This window comes from Diadema setosum, chromosome 2 (assembly GCF_964275005.1).
Source record: "Diadema setosum chromosome 2, eeDiaSeto1, whole genome shotgun sequence".
Lineage (NCBI taxonomy): Eukaryota > Metazoa > Echinodermata > Echinoidea > Diadematoida > Diadematidae > Diadema > Diadema setosum.
Window position 1 is genome coordinate 36,061,255 of NC_092686.1, and position 22,455 is coordinate 36,083,709.

General features: G+C 37.6%; 1 protein-coding gene across 1 annotated transcript; it reads right to left on the reverse strand.

The window, feature by feature from the left end:
• Positions 1–3,195: 3,195 nt before the first annotated feature.
• Positions 3,196–9,924, reverse strand: LOC140244584 (uncharacterized). Its single transcript, XM_072324211.1, has 2 exons — positions 8,914–9,924; positions 3,196–3,489 (listed from the first exon to the last, which is right to left on the reverse strand). Exons 1-2 carry the CDS (start codon positions 9,865–9,867, stop codon positions 3,196–3,198), a joined length of 1,248 nt encoding a protein of 415 aa, XP_072180312.1. The 5' UTR covers positions 9,868–9,924.
• Positions 9,925–22,455: the final 12,531 nt, after the last annotated feature.

A 22,455-nucleotide genomic window follows, 5' to 3' on the forward strand; every position in this document is an offset into this window, starting at 1 on the left:
TCTGAACTTTAAGAGCTATTTTTCTGTACACTATTCATAAGATTGGGATCATAAAATGAATGGCAACATGGTTTTCAGCAGTTTCTCCACAAGTCTTTTGTTGGTAGAGTAGTGTAATCAGGTATATCTTACAGGCCCCTTTTCATTTCTTGAAAGTCCTTTGAACACTCTTCACTTTCAACTCTAACAACTTTTGAATTTAGGATAATGCTACTGCTTTGAATATTTGCATTAATTATGGACAGAATGTGTTGATAGAGCATGCTCAATTTCAGCTTTATCTGATAATCTCTTCATTGTTGTTGCTATGGTGGCTTACATTCTGTCTTTTTTTTTTTGTCCCATTCATCGCATAACTAGTGCAGCTTGAAAAAGATTAAGCACTTGAATAGACCCTGTACTGCAGAGCCTCTTTTCTCAGTTCACACTTTTCCACAGCATGTGCTCTCTTTCCAAGATTTAGATAGGTTAGGAGAGTCTATTTGCATTGGGGCAATTCCGCGGTTAGTAACGTTACATTTGAACAAATTTAGATATTTGTTTTTACCACTAAATTACCATTTATTCACTTCAAGTCAAAATTATGTCAAAAACATGTTCATCCTTCCAAGGTTTATGATACAGAAAAGAATGAACGCAATCCAAGAAATATTAGAATTGCTATATAGCAACTTAAAGGGCTGGTTAGTAACGTTACGAAAAAAGGACATGACAAAAAAATCAATGTCTTGTAACAAAAAGTGTGCAAAAATTCAAGTTATTTCAAACAAAGTGTTGCATTAATTTCAATTATTGCATCATGACAAATGTTCATGCAAATTTTTTTAGCAGTTCGACCAATAATTTTTTAGCTAGACCCCCAAAAGCATGGTTAGTAACGTTACGGTTAGTAACGTTACATTTGTCCGGAGTAATTCCGCAGGTCATTTCACCCTTTTTTAATTGACAAAATGTCACATGACTTCTGGAGTATTTAAATGTATTCATCTTTTACCCTTTAGCAAAACTTTGAGGAAAAAATTTCAAAGGAACCCACTGTAATTTGCATTTAAGTGAATTTCAGCATACCCAGTCCCACATGTACATTTTAAATGATGGTTTTAGATCTCACAAAATCAATGAATACGAAAAATAAAATCTACTGAATTTGAAAGACCCTAATGATTGGTGAACATACATGGCATTAGTTGATACCTAGATTAAAGGGTAAGATAAAGAGGCACATTTCTTTTATCCATGTCATGTCCACCTAACTGCGGAATTGCCCATTGAGTGATACATCATTTTAAAGCTCAGAGTCTACTCTTTCAGAATCTGCCCTTAACAAGGCAAGTGCCATAATGTGTCTCGCCCATTTGCATACAAGAAATTGTACCCGAATGGGATATAACAGATTAAGAGAGATATAACAGATAAAAAGAGATATAAAAGGGTAAAAATTCATGGCAAAAAAAGAAACGTGCCATAAAAACTTAACATTGGGCTCTTAAAGTTCATTGACCCCTGCTTGTGACCTTTGACCCTGCGGTGATCATCCACTCCCCAAGGGACATCTACCATCCAAGTTTTGGTAACAAACGGACCTATGGATCAAAAGCTTAGACCCATAATAGAAACGCGCCATAAAAACTTAACATTGGGCTCTAAAAGTTCGTTGACCCATGCTTGTGACCATTGACCTTGTGGTGACCATCCACTCCCCAAGGGACATTTACCATCCAAGTTTAGTCACAAATGGAGTTATGGATCAAAAGTTATGACCCATAATAGAAATGCACCATAAAAACTGAACATTGGGCTCTATAAATTCATTGATCCCTGCTTGTGACCTTTGACCTTGTGGAGATCATCCACTCCCCAAGGGACATCTACCATCCAAGTTTGGTCACAAACAGACCTATGGATCAAAAGTTATGACCCATAATAGAAGCACGCCATAAAAACTGAACACTGGGCTCTAAAAGTTCATTGACCCATGCTTGTGACCAGTGACCTTGCGGTGAACCTTGCGGTGACCATCCACTCCCCAAGGGACATCTACCATTCAAGTTTAGTCACAAATGGAGTTTATATGGATCAAAAGTTATGACCCATAATAGAAACGCGCCATAAAAACTTAACATTGGGCTCTAAAAGTTTGTTGACCCATGCTTGTGATCATTGACCTTGTGGTGACCATCCACTCCCCAAGGGACATCTACCATCCAAGTTTAGTCACAAATGGAGTTATGGATCAAAAGTTATGACCCATAATAGAAACGTGCCATAAAAATTTAACATTAGGCTCTAAAAGTTTGTTGACCCCTGCTTGTGACCTTTGACCTTGTGGTGATCATCCACTCCCAAAGGGACATTTACCATCCAAGTTTGGTCACAAACGGACCTATGGATCAAAAGTTATGACCCATAATAGAAACGCGCCATAAAAAATTAACATCAGGCTCTAAAAGTTTGTTGACCCATGCTTGTGACCATTGACCTTGTGGTGACCATCCACTCCCCAAGGGACATCTACCATCCAAGTTTGGTCACAAATGGAGTTATGGATCAAAAGTTATGACCCATAATAGAAACGCGCCATAAAAACTTAACATTGGGCTCTAAAAGTTCATTGACCCCTGCCTGTGAGCTTTGACCTTGAGGTGACCTTCATATATGGTAAAATGTGAAACTGTTTATGACCCCTCTTCCCTCGAAGTTTGATTGCAATTGAAGCCCAGAGTAAAGAGTTATTGAAGTTTTTGTAGCATTACGGACAGACGACGCACGGACGGACAGACGCCACAGGCGATCCCTTAGTCTCCCCTCACCTCCGGTAGGCTCGACAAAAATCCATATCTGGCAAGTAATTGTTGCTTTTGTGGTGCAGGGTCACATTCAAATCAATCACATTTCTCTAGTCCATGAAATTTCCAGGTAGAATTGTGCAACAAGTAATAGAAATACATTTCAGAAAACCTTTCTTTCAAGGATATCATCTCAGTTAGTGCGTGGGAGAGACTTAACCATTGATCCATACATACCCCCCCCCCCCATCAAACACAAAGCTTATTAAAAATGAACTTGAATTATCTTATGATTTCCTTTGAAATGTCCGGGAAACAAGGCACACAGGAGAAATGCAACTTATTAGTATCTGGTCAGAGATAATCTCATGTTGAAATTACACACTACAATCACAGACAAAAGCATAAATCACAACTGAAGCCCAATACTAGCCTGTCCACAAGTTTTCTTCTCTGGTTCCTTGTGCATCTCTGGGCCATTCTTGCTACTGCTATCAATAAATGTCTCTAGAAACTCTTTGCTCTCATGGACAGGGCTGGGTGTGACATCACTGGGAAAAGTTGCGTCCTTGGTGGCATCGTCAGTGTTGTCTTCCTTGCCAAAGTCCATCTCCCAACCATCGTCATCATCGTCATCATCATCATCCTCATCAATGTCATATTGTACAGCATCTTCAGTACCCTCAATCTCTTTGCCCTTTGTCTGCAGTTCATATGAAAGTAAGCAAGAGAGAGCAATCTTGGGGTTGTGAGTTCTTTCCCCTAGTTTCATGATATACATTATTGTTAATATCCATCACTGGCAATTTAGTAACTCATATGAAACATTACACAGGATCAGCAATACCGGTACTTCGGAAGCGACAAAACAGCTCGTGCAAGAACCCATATAACGTCGGAGGCATTATGTTTTGGCATTGTTTGTCCTTCCATTCTTTCCTCTTTCCATCTGTAATCAATAAATTTGTGGACAGTGTACCTTAAAAACCGTTTGAGGTTTAACACCCCATACCTGGTATACATTGTATGTATTAATTGTATGTAAGAGTGGACAAAGTTGTGCCCATCAACTTTTGATGCAAATGATCAAGATCAAAGGTCAAGCTCACATTCTTAAATTTCACTATACATGTATTTCCCCCATACAGGGATTTACACAGTATCTGAAAGCGATCTTTGAAACTTTGTGTGTACACCACAAAGGTTCTATAGAAAGAGTTTTGGGACATTGGCCAAAGGTCAAAGGTCACAAGAAAATGCTAGAATGTCACTTTTTCATCCTTTTTAGGAAATGTCTCAAGGCACTGTCATAATACTGGATACTATGCATGTACTACATGACAATGATTCTCCTTGGAAATTCTGGGTCAAAGGGTCAAAGGTCAGGATAATATGCTAAAATTTTTCCATACCTTGGAGTTTTACTCTAGAGGGTGTAATTATATGCATCAAAACTTAATCAAACTAGGTACATGTACAGTAGATGCATTACTGCACAATGATCCTGTAATTAAAGACTTCGGCATTGAGGTCACAATGTAAGTTCCTTTCTCTTTTAAACAGTTTAGTCATATCCATCCAAATGAAACCTACATGAGTTAATGTAAGTAAACAGCTGATGCAATCGTGATACACTTGTATGTTATATAACTTTTTTGTCAAGTATGTGAAACTATCATCTCACAATGTCAAGATACATACATGTACAAGTGTACTCCACACCTATCAGGAGAATTATGCTTTATGGTGGAGGCATACCAGCTGCCATGTAGCAACATTTCTTACTTCTTCTTCCTTTTTACACCTCTGCCATGATGCATGATGTGCCACCAGAAATATTCTGTTTTTTTATTGTCCATCTACAACTGATTTTGTTGACAATAAAAAATTGTTTATGACACCCATATGAAACTTAGCGTGTAAAATGCAGTTTTTTTATCCAGTAAGTGGATGAAGATATACAACTGTACACCAATCAACTTGTGGGCATACATGCACTGGTTCAGTGGTCTTGAGAGGTCAAATTCTAACATTTTACTACTCCTATTTGTCTCCAATGCCTGAAGGTAGTTTCAGAAAATTTAATGTGTCCACGTATTACCAGAAAGATTTTCTAGAATTAACTTTGGGCCACAAGGTCAGAGATCAAGTGTAAAATGAACTTTTTCTCTCTCAAAAATGACTCTAGAAATATAGTATGTTCTCTTTTATGGAATGTATGTATTGCCTGATGATTCTTTTGGGAAGTTTAGGTCAAGGATCAAAGATTACATTAAAATGCCCGAATTGCACTATTTGTACAGATTCAAATACTAACAGGTATTTTTCTTTTCAAACCTTAGGAATTATTTGGTATACACTTTTCAAATCAAACTAAATTAGTCTTTGTGTACACACAGGCACATTACAAGGTACATGTACCTACACATAGTTACTTTTCTGAAGCCATATCTTTGGACCATTAGGTTGAAGGTAAAGTGAAAGTGCTAAATATTCATTTTTTCCATATTTTGAAAATAGATTCTGTAGCTGAATGAAAATGAAATGGAACTTGCCAAAATTCCCTTCCTCTTCAACAACAACAAAAAACCCAAATTGGGCATTTGTTAAAGGTCAATGGTTGAAGGTCAGCTGAAAACACTGACATTTCACAAATTATTTTCTCCATGTTCTGAAATGGCTCAAAGCATTAACATGAAATTTATGTATTGTCAAAGTACACTTGTAACTACAGTGTATTTAAATACAGTGTACAAGATTGCAAAAGGAAAGGGAGGAAGGTCAAGGCTAGAAACAGTGTCAAAGTTTCAGATAAAATGCTACAATTTTGCAAATTCCCACATTATCTGTGAAATTATAGTGTTTAAGCTATTCAAAATGTAGCAAAAGATTGATCCGCTAAGTAATCTGTACAATAATTGGTTGATCATAAGGTAAAATACTTTAAAAAGTACCTGAATGGTGCTATGTTAATAATAATATATTGAAATTATTAGAATTCCCGTTTTGGAAATAATTGCTCTTTAAAACAGTTACGTGTATGGTATAAAAATACTGACTTTTGACCCTTATATATACATCGAGTAATATTCAAGGTACAGTGTTATAGACAAAGTGTGTAATTTCTGTATTAAGGTAATTTGTTACCATTTTAACCAGGCCTTTGACCCTTGACCTTTGACCATATGACCTTTAAATTCCCAAGAGAATCACTGTCAGGCAGAACTAATAGTATTAGTTTCATGATGATACCTTGAGCCTGCACACTTCCAAGATACGGAGGAAAAAGTGAAGTTCACTTTCACTTGACTGTTGACATTTTGACTTTTGACCTTTTTGGCCAAAAACTCCCCAGAGCATCTCTATTTGGATAATACATATTCACCAAGTTTCAAGTGCAAAATCCTGCAGGCGTTACATAAATATGATGGAAAGAGCTAACTTTAATTAGTTGACCTTGACCTTTGACCCCTGATCTTTGACCTCATGACCCCAAGATTCCCTGGATAATCACTGCCAGTCAGTAAATGCGTACTATGTTCCATGAAGATACCAGTACCCTGTAGCATTTCCAAGATATGGAAAAAAAAGTGAAATTAACATTTTCACTTGGCCTTTGACCTCATGACCCGAAACTCTTTAGCTCATGACCCCAAGATTCCCTGGATAATCACTGCCAGTCAGTAAATGCATGTACTATGTTCCATGAAGATACCAGTACCCTGTAGCATTTCCAAGATATGGAAAAAAAGTGAAATTAACATTTTCACTTGACCTTTGACCTCATGACCCGAAACTCTCACTAGAGAATCTTCATTGTGAAATACATGTATACACTACATGTACAAATTGTAAGTTTTAAGAAAATACCTTCAGGCATTGCATTGATATGGGGGAAAAAATGAATTTTTGAGCATTTGACCTTGACCTACAACCTATCATGTATGGCCTTGAGCATCTGCACTAAAAAGTTGATAGGCACAACCTCACCCCCTCATACGGGCAATTGTACATGTACATTGTACATACAGCTGTACCTGCCAAGTTTCATTAGGATACCGTACGTCAAATGGTTGTTTACTTACGTGTCCCCTGTCCACAAAATTGGTTACGGATGGATGGAAGGACAGACAATCCGAAAACATTTACCATGCCTCAGGTGCACTTAAATAAAGGGGGGGGGGGGAGGGGGGTTGGTGGTTGGTTTAAAGAACCATCTTTGTATTCCATTGTACACATTTGGGGGTTAAACCATGTTTTCTATATTTCTTCCCATTTCTTACATACCGGTATAAATTACCTTTCATAGCAAAACCGTCATCTCTCAATATTAGTACTCTGTATCAACTCTATACAAACGTACGTGCCAGTATGGTACATGCGTACCAGGTACATACAGTATTTGGAAGGGTAATGGAATTATAAAGTGTACCAATTACCCGTCACAACAGCATTATTTCCAGTTCTTTTGTAGATTAAAAGGAAATCATGTTCTAAATTAGGCCTATGACCTTTCAAACCCCACGACTAGTTTGCAGGCACAAACCCTTGTTGGTCGTATAGGAGTCTGCATGCGCCAAGACTAATACACGCACCACTACACTGCAGCCTCTCCCAACAAGGGAGAAGCTTCAACACAGTGCCAAAGTGGCACATGTAGTAGTCTTGGCGCAGACTCCTTTATGACCAACAAGGGTTTGTGCCTGCAAACTACCCCACGACAATGATGTAGGCCTACAGTGTGGGTGCAGGTACCATATGAAGGCACTTGACTGAATTCAACTAGGGATCTCCAATATGACCAATGTTGATTTTAATGTCACAGTGACCTCTCATGACTCTACTGTATCTTGTAATAATTTGCAGCAATATTCAATACTGTAGTATGCAATTTGTGTTAACCACAACTTTGTACTTTTAATATTAGTGAACTGAAAGCATCTCTAAAACAGTCCTACTTCTTGGGAAATATATACCCCCTTCAAAACTCCCCCTCCCTTGATCTACACATAGGTATTTCAAAGGTAACATAAATGACAATCTATAGCCTCATCACAGATTTCTGATTTTTTGTTTTTGTTTGAATTATTTTTTTTTCAAATCTAGGCCCTACTGCAAGAAGAGCATTTAATAAAAGGGACAATGGCTACAAAAGCCCACACTTAAAAAGGTTTGAATATTAAGGACCAAATCCCTTATAATTAAGTGTAATGGGCCCATCATCTACCATTCCTCTTGTAATTCAGTCTGCTTTACATACACTGTTCATTTGGCTGCAAGAAACCTTGCCTAATACATCAAAAAGTAAAAAATCAAACTTTTGAGCTTTGGACTTTAGTAGCATTTCATGCCTTGATGTCACAATTATTGGCAGTACCTTTTCAACATTAATTCAGTCAACCTTGCTCAAGTTGACATCACATAAGTCGAATAATCGCCTAAGTTGAAGGTCTTATTAAGTCTTCATGTGGATTAATTCTCTTTTATTCTATTGATTTAACCCCTCATACATAAACTAGTAGGCCTATAGATGTCAAATTCGAAGCTATTTCTTCAGTCCAAATAGATTTGACTTAGCAAGGTTGACTGTATTATCCTGTCAGTGTTACTAGAAGGCAGGCTTGCCCAACATACCTGCAATGTAATCTCTATCAATTAAAGTACACCAGTACAATACTAGTCAATAGTCAACACTGTTATTGAACAATTGTTTACCATCAATTATAAATGATCAACAGCCTCTGTTCATTGTCATCACCATTGATCATCACTATAGTCAGATTCTACTATCAATATCATAAAATCATTTTGATGATAAAGTCATTTGATATATTACAATGTATATCATCATGCAGGCAACACCCAAACATAATCACTTACAATAAATTTACAAACACGTACCACCACAAGATTCCTCAAGATCATCTTTACATTTTTTTTTTTTTTTTTATGACACATCATTAGAAAGTATTCTATTCATTTTGTAGTGCAGGGCCTGTTAATTTCTGATTGATGCAACAAAGCTAGCTTTAAATTGTAGCAGAACCCTCTTTTCTCTAAACATGGAATAGGCCTATTAAACCAAGTTAGGCCCAATCAGCATTTCTACACAGGCAATTTTGCCTACCCTATAGTACTGAAGCATGGAGAAACTGCTGGCTCGAAGGCAGTGGAAAGTGTACGCTGTCGAGCAGTTAGCTTCCAGGCTGATAGTTTTCATCATTGTTCTGAGAGTTTCTTTCCCCAAAGGTGTGTTGTCGTACCACACGGCTTGCTCTTCATTTACAATTGTCCTTGGTCTCTGCCACAAAAACTCGCATGTCGGATTCAGTTTTGCGAGGTACCTTTGCAAACTAGCCACAGGGCAATTCTTGTTATCCGGCACGCTGTACATGCGGCTTTGCTCGTAATATTCCGGCGGCTTATGGTGCCTCGCGGAAACGCCTGCGCCAAGGGTGTAGAATTTCTGTCCACTACCAGCCCCTGAATGACATTGGAAATCGCCACGCTTTAAGCCGCGAAAGTTGCTCACACGAAGATCGTTGAAATGGACGACGATGTCGAGAAAGACCTTCTGCTGCAGACCCTTTGCTGTGGATTGCTTGGCCTGCAGGCTAGTTTGAATGCGAATTATGTCATCAGAGGTGATCTGGGGACGGTGTTTCACGTTTGCCTTCCCTGCTGTCTTCAGACCCTTCAGGACATGTTTGTACACGCTGTTGGAGTGAAAAAATGCAGGATGTCTAGTGATGTCGATTTCGTAGAGAGACGCGAAATGCCGCTGTAAACCAAAACGAACAGCTTGCATCGTCTTTTTCGAGTATAACTTGCCGCCACGATTGCGAGCTTCAACGTAGAACTTTGCGAGTACACCGTCCAGGGTCGCAAAAACCTCTTGTTTCCCACCACATGCCGCGCTGATGTGATTCTGCTCGCAGTACGTTTCAAAAATTGACCGCGAGTACTTAATCACTTTTCTAGTATATGTATTTTCATTGTCCTCGATAGTGTCAACAGTGAGAAATACCTCACAATCATCAGGTTCTCCAACCACTGCCACTCCGCCTCCGGTTGACGCCATCTTGCTCGGCAATAGTCTGCAAGAGTTGACGTCATTACCTGTTATAGTATCATGCGATAGTACAATTGTATAGAAATAGCGCACGGCACGGAGTGCGATAGTGTAATTGCAGCACAAAGTGCACGCGAGGTTTCTTTAGATTGGTGCCGCCTCTGCGTACGAGCCGCCGCGCCGCAGGCGAGTACGCAGTGCGCACCATAAGAAACCGAGCGTCCACTGCACATATGTACATTGTCGCACAACATTGTCGCACAACGGAACAAGTGCGCTATTTCTTCTATAAAATAGCGGGTTTTGATGAATAACCCCCTCCCCCAAGAAAAAAGATAGAAACAGCATAATACGCAATGAATGACTTATTTATAGACAAATTTCTGCAACGCGATAACGCCAGTTAACAGCAGTCTAAAGGATAGATCCAGAAAAATGTCTAGAATAACATACTAAAAGTCCTCATGAATCCTCTTTGAGCGTTTTCCGCAATCCAAGATGGCGTCCAAAATGGCCGCCATTTCCAGAAATTCTTATAACTTTTCAACCAGAGAACCAAAATACAAAATTTAAATGTCTAAATATATGTTTTCAAGCATGAAGAACTCAATAAAACACATATCAAGAGATTTTCATGCACGCAAGTACGGTAATCCAAGATGGCGTCCAAAATGGCCGCCATATTTTGAAATTCTGATAATTTTCCAGCCAGGTAACCCAATTACAAAATTTAAATGTCTAAATATATGTTTTGAAGGATGAAGAACTCAATAAGATATATATTAAGAGATGTTGACGGACATAAGTACCGTAATCCAAGATGGCATCCAAAATTGCCGCCATTTTCTGAAATATTTCAAATAGGCAACCAAATACAGAATTTAAGTGTTTATGTTTCGAAACATTTATAAAGAACTCAATGAAATACATATTAAGAGAAGTTGACGCACGCATGTCCAGATTAAACCGCTCGAGCTCTTCCTAAAATGCAAAATGGCGTGCAAAATGGCTGGCAGTCACAATTTTATCTCACAATAATATAAATAAATGTCAGTATAGTATATAAGAAGCTTTTTATTTACAAATAGTTCTTATGAGTAAAGTATACAAATAGAACATTTGGATGTTAAACTCAAGGAGTGTGTCCTTGTTTCGATAGAAACATTCACCATCAGATATGTTGCTAAGCAGAGAGCCTACAAGATCTTTTTACCACATGCTCTATTTTTGTCACCTCAAGCACATGAAATGAAAATTTAGTGCTAGCCCTTTTTTATTACCAACGCATTTGGTGTCTACCATGAGGTGAGTTACATTTGAAACTGTCAGTTATCACTCAAGAAGTTAAAACAATTCTTTCTGATGTCTGTGCTACATAACTGTTGAAAATTAGTGTCTTCATGTGCGACAAAATAATGTGTAATTCATCAAATGACAGTGAATCTCTTTGCTGCAGTGTATTGCTCCACCTTAAAACAAAGTGTCTAAATTATCTTAGGGTGGCCTATTCATTTCGTGTAGATTAGGTAAAATTATATTACAGATAGAAATCAGAGAATGTGGCACTCATAGTTATTGGTACATGGAGGAGGAATACTCCTCTCCCACACGAGGGATCTTCTTTTTTTTACTCGAAAGTGAAACATATAGTGCAAACGTTTGGTAAGATATTGAATATTGTTTCCATCAAAGAGTAGGAAATATATAAAGAAGTTTTCAGGGAAATGGGCAATATATGGGAGGGGGTGGAAGGGGATCCCCTCCCCCCAACATGAGGGAGATTTTGCATTTTCAGACTTGATATTCAGACATTGATTCACCATATTGGTGAAATATTAATTTTTTGTTTCCATAAAAAGGAACAAAACGTTATGTAATCATGGAAGTGCGCAGTCATAGAGATGGCCGCTTCCACACGAGGGCATAATTTCGTATTTTCAGATTTGAAATTTACAGATTTGTTGCACGTATTTGATGAAATATTTGATATTTGTTTTCTATTTAACGCTGGAAGAACGAATTCAGGAAAGTGTCGGGGAGGGGGAAGTGTGTGGGGAGAATACTCCTTCCCATACGATGGAGATTTTGGCATTTTCCCATTTGAAATTCAGAGACTTAGCACACTCTTCTGGTGAAATATCTGAGATTTGTTTTTGTCCTAAAAGTAAGAAAATATATATTACTAATGGAAATATGCAGGGGAGGTGTATAGGGTGATGCACTCTCCCACAAAATGGAGGTTTTTTGTTTTTTCTTTCAAGATATATGGGTTTTATGGTGCACAATGTTGATGACATACCAGATTGTTGTTTCTATTAAAAAGTGTAAGTATAGAATAAAGAATAAAGACTAGTATATCCAAGGCAATGAGCTAGTAGAGGATGGGGGGGGGGGATCCCTTTCGACTGGAGGGAGTTTGGCATTTCTATGATCATTAACCGGCCTAGTGCACCTTTGGTGTTATATTGATTGTCCATCCTTAAAGAGTAGATAATTCATTGTCTCAGTATCCCCATCCCCTCTAACTCCAGGGAGCTATTACACTTGAATTGAAATGAAAATAATTACATCATTTACATACATTCGATGCAATATTTGGGAATTGTTAATCAAAGGGGTATTTAATTTATATTGGGGAAGTGAGCGGTGGAAGGATTTTGTAGGAAGGGCATATTACCCTTACTTTTGCATTTTGTAAGTGAAAGATCTAGTGCACACTTTTTGATGACATTATTATTCGGAAATTTGTTAATCTCAAAAGTGTACAAAGTCTATGAAAAGGGGCCGAGCGAGGGACGTTTTGCATTTTTATGATTGCAATTCAATGACTTCAGGATGAATATTTGGAAAATAATGATTGAACAGGTCACACCTTTCCCCAAGGGGGGGGGGGGGGGGGGGGAATGCATCCAAGCGAACCTTTACCACCAGACCATCTGAGTTGTTGGATCTCGAACATTATGTTGAATATCATTGTCTGGTGATAAACAAACGGCGGCCATTTTGGGCAACATTTGGTTTTCGCGAAGAACTCACGTGGTTTTATTTGTACTTACGTGCTTCAAGATCACTGAATAAGTATTTTGTTGGGTTCCTTATGTCTCAATAAGTGCGCATCGCGGTTACGTAGTTGCAGGGTTATGAGAAAAACAGGAAATGGCAGCCATTTTGGACACCATTTTGGATTTCTGAAGTGCTTAAATGTTTTATTTGTGTTTCAAAATCTCCGAATAAATATTATATTTGGTTCCCTCTGACTCAAAACGTATATTTCGACATTACAAGTGTGTACAGTTGAAATCTACTTGCAAAATTATGAGAAAAAAAATCAGGAAATGGCGGTCATTTTGGACGCCATCTTGGATTACGGTACTTATGTCCGTCAACATCTCTTAATATGTATTTTATTGAGTTCTTCATCCTTCAAAACATATATTTAGACATTTAAATTTTGTATTTGGGTTACCTGGTTGAAAAGTTATAAGAATTTCAAAATATGGCGGCCATTTTGGACGCCATCTTGGATTATGGTTCTTGCGTGCATCAACATCTCTTAATATGTGTTTTATTGAGTTCTTCGTGCTTCAAAACATATATTTAGGCATTTAAATTTTGTATTTGGGTTCTCTGGTTGAAAAGTTATAAGAATTTCTGGATATGGCGGCCATTTTGGACGCCATCTTGGATTGCGGAAAACGCTCAAAGAGGATTTATGAGGACTTTTAGTATGTTATTCTAGACATTTTTCTGGACCTATCCTGAAAAAAATCAGCTTGTTACCAAAAATGTCCAGGTTAAAACTAATGCTCTTGGACTAATAAGAGAAACGGTACCTTTATACCATTCAGCCTGCACCATATACGAAATTTAAATCATTCTGTAAAAGTAGAAAAGATGAATGTGTATTACATCTATTAAGACTTGGAAAATGTAAGCTTAATTATCATTTGTGTAAAGTAAGAAAACATGGTAATGGACAATGTGATATTTGTAAAAAAACAAGAGACTATCTCTCATGCTCTGATGATGTATTGTAAAAAGAATACTCCAAAGAACGAAAGATATATGGAAACGTTTAAAGATATCATCTAATGCTCTCACATTACAATATTTGCTCCAAAATAACGAACTCCGCCAGGAATGTGTTTTATTCTTCTCGAAATCCACGGGCATATATGCCAGAATATGATTTGTTTTTTCTTCCAAAGAAACATATTTATCGGGGACTGTGTCAAGCCTCACATCATCTCCTCCGTTTTCTTTTCCCTTATTTTCTTATTTCTCTCTAATGAGAAGATATTATATCAGGAGGAATTGTATATAACGTAATATCATTGATGCACAGCACTGCACTGCACTTACCAGCTATTGGGTTGGTTTGGTTTGGTTTGGTTTTATTTCCCGTCATAAAAAGCATACAAATGAAATAACTTTACAAATATACAGAGTTTACAGAAATCCAATGTTATACAAACTATACAAACAAGAGAAAATTAATATAATTAAACAGTACGAGTATGAGTTTACAAACAGAGAACCTAAGCAATAATAACAAAGACAAAGTGATAGATGAGATATTGGAAAATGGGCTTGTCTGTTTGTATTATGTGTTTAGAATTATAGTACCAGTAATACATAATGTATGTAGTTTTGTTCTGGTGTATTTACGATACACAATCGGGAAATTGTCTCACAAAATAATGTGTTGGGTGGAGCGCCCTCGTTGCAAATGAGTGGTCTAGGTCATGCGCGATCGGCCGAGAAGCCTGCTCAACATAACATATACGAGCCGGACTGACCAGATTTTGCGAGCCTTGTACGAGGTGCTCTTCTCTATATTCTCAACCTTTATGCGTGCAGATTGCTCCCCGCGCCAAATTATTATCACGATTATTATTTTAGTTATATAACAATGGAATTATTATTTTTTCCGTTGTCGGAAAAATGAGTGTGAATTTCTTTTTATATATGAGATAAAAGGCGTAAATATTCAATATTGAATGAGGCGCCTTTAAGCACCACCAACAACAACAACAACCCGGCACCAATGAGTATAGAAGCGTAGCTTCTATATTATACTCTTTGCCCGGCACCGCACTGGGCTCGATCTGCATCTCCCTTCACTGCGTCTTGTCGTCGCGTCGTACTTAAAAATGCATGCAGTGTGCCCAGGATACAAGCATAGAAGATGCACAGCAGTGCGACACTCTCTGGTAAAAAGAGCCGCTGAAAAGACCAACCCCTCTATTATGCCGCGCGTGTATACTAGTATGCACTGTAAAACAGCAGTGATAGTTTATAAAAATAAATGTCATGGTGACTCTATCGAAAGATTGATTTAGAGAGCGTACATGTGACGAGACAGATTCAATTCTTGCGTAACACGTTATTTTGCCTTATCTTTGAATATGACTGGTCGTTATTATAAAGTAGGCCTAAACAAAATAAAAATAATTGCCTGGAGGGTTTACAGTTTGGACATCAGGTCACTGAAGTCAACTCCAAAAAGTAGGCCCTACTATAGGCCTAGTGGAGGCACCGTTCGGCAGAGATAGTTTCAACCATTGAAACCGGATTGGGTAATAGGCAGAGTATAATTATTTGCGTTGTATTTTGCCGTGAAAAAAAAAATGCTTAGAAAAAGAAATCCAAGACGGGGAAATTGGTTGGCATAGCAATGGATGCGAGACAGGGACCCATGGGTAGGCCTATACGAATCATGCAGGGCCGCGGCGATGGGAATATTACGCAATATACTTTCACAGAATAGTTACATAGGACCGAACGCGGAGCGCAAGTTCAATAAAACTTCTACTGACTTGGAAAATGTGATTAAAAGTGACGTCATTTTATCCAGTTTATCATAGGGTGTCAAAAACGTACATTGCCAACATTCTGAAATAGTTTTAAAAAAAAACAACACATGTAATCACTTGTAGCTCTTTCACCCAATCACTAAAGGAATGAAGTTTTGGTCCAATATACAAGAAGTTTTCCTTTAGTTTCCAGTTAAGATTATGGCCTGAGGTGACTAAAAATAATTCCATTGTATATTAAGTACAGAGGCATATATAGTTTTAATCTGAAAGTAAAAATCAGGCAAAATATTAGGCCCCTTAGCTACTTTTGCTGTCATATTGGATCAAAAAATTGCTTTTTGTAATAAAAAAAAAAGATAAAAAAGAAAGGGAAAATGAGCCGAAAATCGTGTTAGGATGCAATGTGGAAGGATCCTAAAAAGTGACCGTATGAAGAACGGCGCAATGTCACTCACCTCGCAGGCCCTTCTCGATGCGACATTTCAAAACGCGACATAACGTAAAAAAAAAAAAAAAAGTGCGCGATGTCACAATTCCTTTATGATGTATACCTCCTCCAAGGAAGGAGGTTATGTTTTCATCGACTTTGTTTGTTTGTTTGTTCGTTCGTTCGTTCGTCCATTTGTTCGTTCGTTCGTTAGTTAGTTAGTTATTTAGTTTCCTTGGGTTAGTTTGCTTGTTTGTGTGCAAAATAACTCAAAGTTTGATTGTGAACGGATCATTGAATGAAAGGTTGATAATGACACTCGAGGAACAGAGGGTTAAATTTTGGTAATGATCTGGGAATTTTTATTGATTTTTGAAGGATTTTTTAATCTTTGGGCAGATATCAAGTTCAATGAACTAGGGAGTTCAAACTGAGCGTACTTGAAGTTTGCATACGCGCACTAAAGCACGGTCTCTGCTCTGGCGATAGGGCGAGGCGCCTCGTAGCTAGAAGCTGATGACGCTTCTATAATCGCGATTGAAAAATTGGACGAGTTGCAGCATGCACGCGTATGAGTGGAAATTACTGATCTCGATTATGGAAGAACAAGATCAGGTGGAAAGTAGCTGCTTGGCAGAGGTCTGCGCTCTCAGAGTGCTTTTCTTATAGTTACTTCATGTGGCACCACACAAAATGGTGCACTGTATATTATGGAAAATGTCCTTGAAAAGTGATGTCATTTCCAAATGCTATCTATAATCCGTCACTGAGCGTTATAAATGACAATAAAAGTAAAAAACGAAACAAAACGATGTCGTACAGGGGAAGCTATTTCATCCAATCAGTTATATGGAATAACTTTATCCAAATTTTATTAAGTCTAATGGCCGGTCGTTGACACTGCCTGTATGATGTCGCGGTCAATGGTGTAGAGTTCTATATGGGACATGGGTATAGGCTTGTCAGCTGTATATGGCCTAAACAGAACGGCGGGCTAGCTTTCACCGAATTTAATCAAAATGACTATAGGAGTGATATACATGTATGTAATCATTTTACAAAATAAAAAATGCACATAACTTTTTCAATCCGGGTATTTGTTTTATTACATACACTCGATACCTTCGAAGCAGTATACAAACACTCTATTGCTCCGTTATCACCTCGGCCGTGATGGACTGTGTGAAAGGTAAATATGATAATAGACCATCATGATTGTATAGGTATACCATTAATACACCCTCACTGATATATATATATATATATATATATATATATATATACAATTATATGTATATATACAGTATTATAAGTCATACAGGTATGTACAATATTATACAATTTACGCATTTTGAGAGATTTTTAGAGTTTTAATGAGCGCTTATATACTCGAAGTATTATGTAATGTGCACGCATTGTATATGTTTTACCCACACAAAGACATTGGAAGCGTTTGAACTATTTCGAATGTATACTGACTGAGAGGAGATTGGGCCCCTATAACATATGGATATATGCCCCAACAAAATTAGATGCTCAAAATAATTAAGGATTATTGTTTTGAGTTATTGTTTGCAACTGATTGACTAAATTGCCCTAAAGGGACCTAGAGCCCGGCAGTTCGCCACTAACTAACGCGACATAATGATCTGCATCATTTGCATTTTAAAATGATGAAGCAGATGTTTGTCGTTTTGATAAATCATCCTCATTGCGTGTATATAAAGAAAACTGTTAAATCTCATCCGGTTTCCATATTGCACCTTGGTTTAAGTGCAGTGCTTAGTCGTTCCCATAGGTCTCACTTAAAGGTCCAGTTTACCTTTGGGAGCAGTGATTTAAAAAACAAATATCAAGATTTCACATTATTTTGATGCATGTATGTTGCTTGTATCACAAAACATCCTGTAGAATGTTTTGCAGATAATTATAAAGAGATATCAGTATTTTTCTTAATAAACCATTACTGTTTATAAATACACTGTTTATTCTTGAAACATTTTCATTTGGTATTGTTCACATCTTGTATATTTAACAGCACTTACCCGTCGTAACAACCGCTACCCCTTGTTCCCATGATTTTCATTTAAGTAATCCAAAGCTTTTACTTGCTCAAAAGTCGATTAGACATCACGGTCCGGATACATGGAACACTCTTCCTGAGGAGTTCAAACAGTGTGCCTCCTTGTTTTCTTTCAAAGCAAACTTAAAGAAGCATATTTTATTACAGTATACTTCAAATACGAATTAAGCACGAATAATTTATATGACTCATGTTGATCTCCCGATAGCAACATCGTATGTCGTTCCCTCTTCCAGCAAACCAATTTTACTATTCTAAATTCCAGCCTATCTGCCCCTGTGCACTTTCAAGCACTTGCATGCACATTCACCACCATCACACATCAGAGTTTATTTTCCCCTGCTATCTTCGCAGCAGAATTTGTATTGTTATGAATTTAATACTTCCCTACCTTTTCCTCGGGCCGGCCATCTTTTCAAGCAATTCTTACAATGGCGGCCCTCTGCATTATCACTTCTTAAATATAATATTGTTATTGTAATCCCTGCTGCATAGACATGCATACTGTAATATTATATAATTAATTTCCTTTTATATCGTTGTTTATGCAAGTCAAACGACTCTGTTTCAAATATACTTTGTATGTTTCCCATGTTCATTAATTTATGTATATATTGATTTGCAGAAAATAAAGTATCTATCAAACAAACAAACACTTAAAATCAATAATACGGATTCGAATTTTTACAGTGGTTGTTTCTAACCCTAATAACTCACATTTCAGAACTATTCTAAAGCACCAATACTGGGTTTTTGTTTCATCTGCAAATGGTAAATGGCTGTAACTTATGACCGGTCAAAGCCAAAGATTGCCTGTATCGACTCTACAGGCGAAATAAATTTCTGGTCACTTGTTGGCTCTTAACCAATCATTTATAGCTAGTTGCTTCATCATTTTGTGAAAGTATTTACAGTGAGGGTACAATAAGAATTACCTACACTGATCTTTGAAACGGTCACAAACCATGTGATAAAATACGGTATCGTGTGTTTTCACTGTTTTGAATGTGTTGAGTGTGATGGGTAATAGTATGAATTGAATTGAATTGAATTGAATTGAATTGAATTGAATTGAATTGAATTGAATTGAATTGAATCAAATTATTATGTTTTTTGTGTTTATTTTTTTTTCCACTTCATGGGGTGGAACACCCTGAATGAAATGGAAATGCCGGAACAAAATAATGTGTATTGTTTGCTTTATAAAAGTAATGATGAGGAAAATACTTCAATACTTATTACTCTCCGCCTTATAGCGAGAAAATAAAACAGTGACATCTGACCCGGCGGGCATGTTACCATCGCGACGTGACAGTGGTGACCGACCGGTCAATATAGGACTTATATACCTTACTAAAAATAATGACCAGTCAACCCCCCCCCCCCCAAAAAAAAAAAAAAAAAAAATGTTTGAGCACGTGTGCATGCACGCTCTCAACCAATCACTTGATTAGATTATGTGTAATTGAATACCTCTAGAGTAGACCTACCAAGCGTAGCAGGGCATTACCCCCCTCCCCCCCCCCCCCCATTCTTAATTCTGGTTAGTAATACGGCTCTTTGCTTAAATAGCTCAATATGTATCCGAATATTAAAGCATCTTGCTATTTATTTTGCTATCTGTTTTATTTTTTTTTTCATTTCCATAGTTAAAGTAAGGGCTATACGAACTAAACTTATACACTACAAACATGAACATGGGTATTCACAGCTCATTTCCACGCAAACACTTCACATCTTGCACAATGCACCGCTGCACTTTTTCCCCTCATTCTTCCCTCCCTTCCTCTTTATCGCCACTCAGTGACTGATGACTAAATTATGTTATTTAAAATGCTGTATATTGTTTAGACAATCATTTCTTAGGCCATTGAATATGTCCTCGTCAAGCGTTTGCTTATGATGATTGTCTCCTGAATTTCTGTACATCAGGAATTGCCTGATGTGTCTTTGAGCAATAAATATACTGTAACTTATGTTTGCATAAATTAATGTATGCACAAAGTATAGTTTGTTTATTTTTATTTTGCATTGTGCCAGGGGGACAAAGTTGAATATTTGAATTAATCATTTATTTGTTTTAACTGTCAGATTCAAATTAAACTGTCCTCAATTTCAGTTTGTTCAATTGACGGTGTATTTCATTCATGTATGAAAAAGAATTTCAGAAATAAAATCAAAATAAAATCAAAATCAAGGTTATAGTAAAGATTAGGATTAGGGTTATAGGTTTACAATAGAGTTTGGGTTAGGGTTAGGATCAGGTTCAGGATTAGAATCGGGGTTAGGATCAGGGGAAGGGTTTCATTTAGTTTTGTTTTATTTCTGCATTTTTCACAATTTAGATAAAATAACATTATACAGAGACTCCAACTCTCTCGCCGAAAGCCAATTTTTGTAAAATCTCCCGTTTTCCCGCTCGAGATTTAATTTCTCCCGCCCTGGCTCTGTGTCTCCCGTTGGAAAGGATTTCTTACTTACTGCCAGCCATTATTTATGTTGAAAAATAAGCCTGAGACAGCACAAGAGAGCATCTAAAACCCTAGAGCTGGACCCCGGCCGCAAGGAACTTCGCGCTTCGGGCACATCAAGTTGGAGTCTCCTGTTTGCTAGGGGTTTCAGGCGGAAGAATCTCCAGATCAGAAGGTTCTTGGGGTTGGAGTCTCTGACTATGATAGGCCTACGGGAAGTGCAAACACATCAGTTACCCCCCCCCCCCACACACACACACACACCCCATGAGATGAGGTACATTTTCTTGCTTTTTTATTTTACAAATGTCTGAATGTCAAAATATATATTTCACCCATTATGTGCACCAGTGGGCCCCATTTTATGAAAGAAGTTAGGGTAGCAACTCTTAACTAAAATGGCAACTTCCAATGGCAACAGCCAATCAGGAAACTGGATTCTTCATGTCAATTGCCATTCCAGCAAGAGTTGATATGTTATCATATCAGTTTTTTTTTATGAAATGGGGCCTGATTGCTGAATTTCAGTTCTGAAAATGTCAAATCTTCCTCTCGTGGCAGGGGTATAACCGGTTACCCCTTACCCGGCGCCGCCCAATACCCTTGACCCTACCCCATAATTTCGGTCCTTTCCCATTGACGTGGACTAGTAAGCATACACTTTCACAATGACATATTTCTGAATAGTTGCTCAAAAAGTGCCCACTTCACTTTAAAAAAAAAAAAAAAAAAAAAAAAATTATATATATATATATATATATATATATATATATATATATATAATATATATATATATATATATGCAGAAGTTATCTCTTCTTGGTTCGACATGACCATCACTGGTTCCACTTCCTTGAGGTTGGTCCCTTGAGCCTTCTCTTCCATTGCTCCCACTCTTTGGAATAAACTCCCTCTTTATATTCAGAATGCCTCATCTGTCGAATCATTTAAAATTCTTCTCAAGACTCACCTGTTTAATCAGTTGTATTTTTTTTTTTTCCTGGAGGCGCACACAGTTATCAATTATTGTACCATAGTATCACATGTATTTTTCTTTTCTTTTCTTTTCTTTCTTCTTCTTTTGTTACTGTTAACGCTGATTTTGTTAATGTTATTTTGTTTTCTAGTCTATTTTGTATGAGTAGCAAAAGTGCGCTTAGAAACGTCAGTATGAAGCGCCATATAAATGCAATTATTATTCACTGATTATTATCATTGACTAGCTCATCAAGCTCGCGCTGCTGGCGCTTGCCGCCAGCTTGTAATACCATTCAAAGAACGTCCGGTTGGTCACTGATGAGGTCAGTGGTTTTTGGCGGATCTCTTTGGTTGTTTTGTATTGCTCGTATATACGTAGCGCACAAAGCAACTGTCAAACTATGTGGTTGTTGCCAGCACCAAACGACGGTAATTATACAGTTATGTGCCACCCTGTACCTCAATACTAACCTGTTTTTTATGCTTTGCATTATATCACGGTGCTCGTTGCTTAGAGTTTAGATGTGTTAATTTCTGCATGTTAGAAGTGATATGTTGACATCGATTTAGTGGTATTTATTGCCATTGGAGTACGGCATACGGTACCGTACGTGTGGACGCTGTGCAATAGCACCACACGTTGTTTTCTACGTTAGTTGTAGAAACGATTTTCGGTCATCCGATTCCAATCCGCGTATTAATTTAGGCCTAGGCCTAGGGCCTACAGTGATTTATATGCTGCAGATAAGGTAGGGAAGAATGCCTGATGGGATCGAATTGATAAGTAGAAAAGACAATTTCCTTCTACACAGTGGCCAA

What these genes read in the sequence shown, in the direction of transcription:
- LOC140244584 (XM_072324211.1), bottom strand. Translation starts at nt 9,867, where the DNA reads ATGGCGTCAACCGGAGGCGGAGTGGCAGTGGTTGGAGAACCTGATGAT. An exon ending in CCATGCTTCAGTACTATAGG is followed by an intron (nt 3,490 to 8,913) that starts GTAGGCAAAATT and finishes TATGAACTGCAG; the next exon opens with ACAAAGGGCAAAGAGATTGA.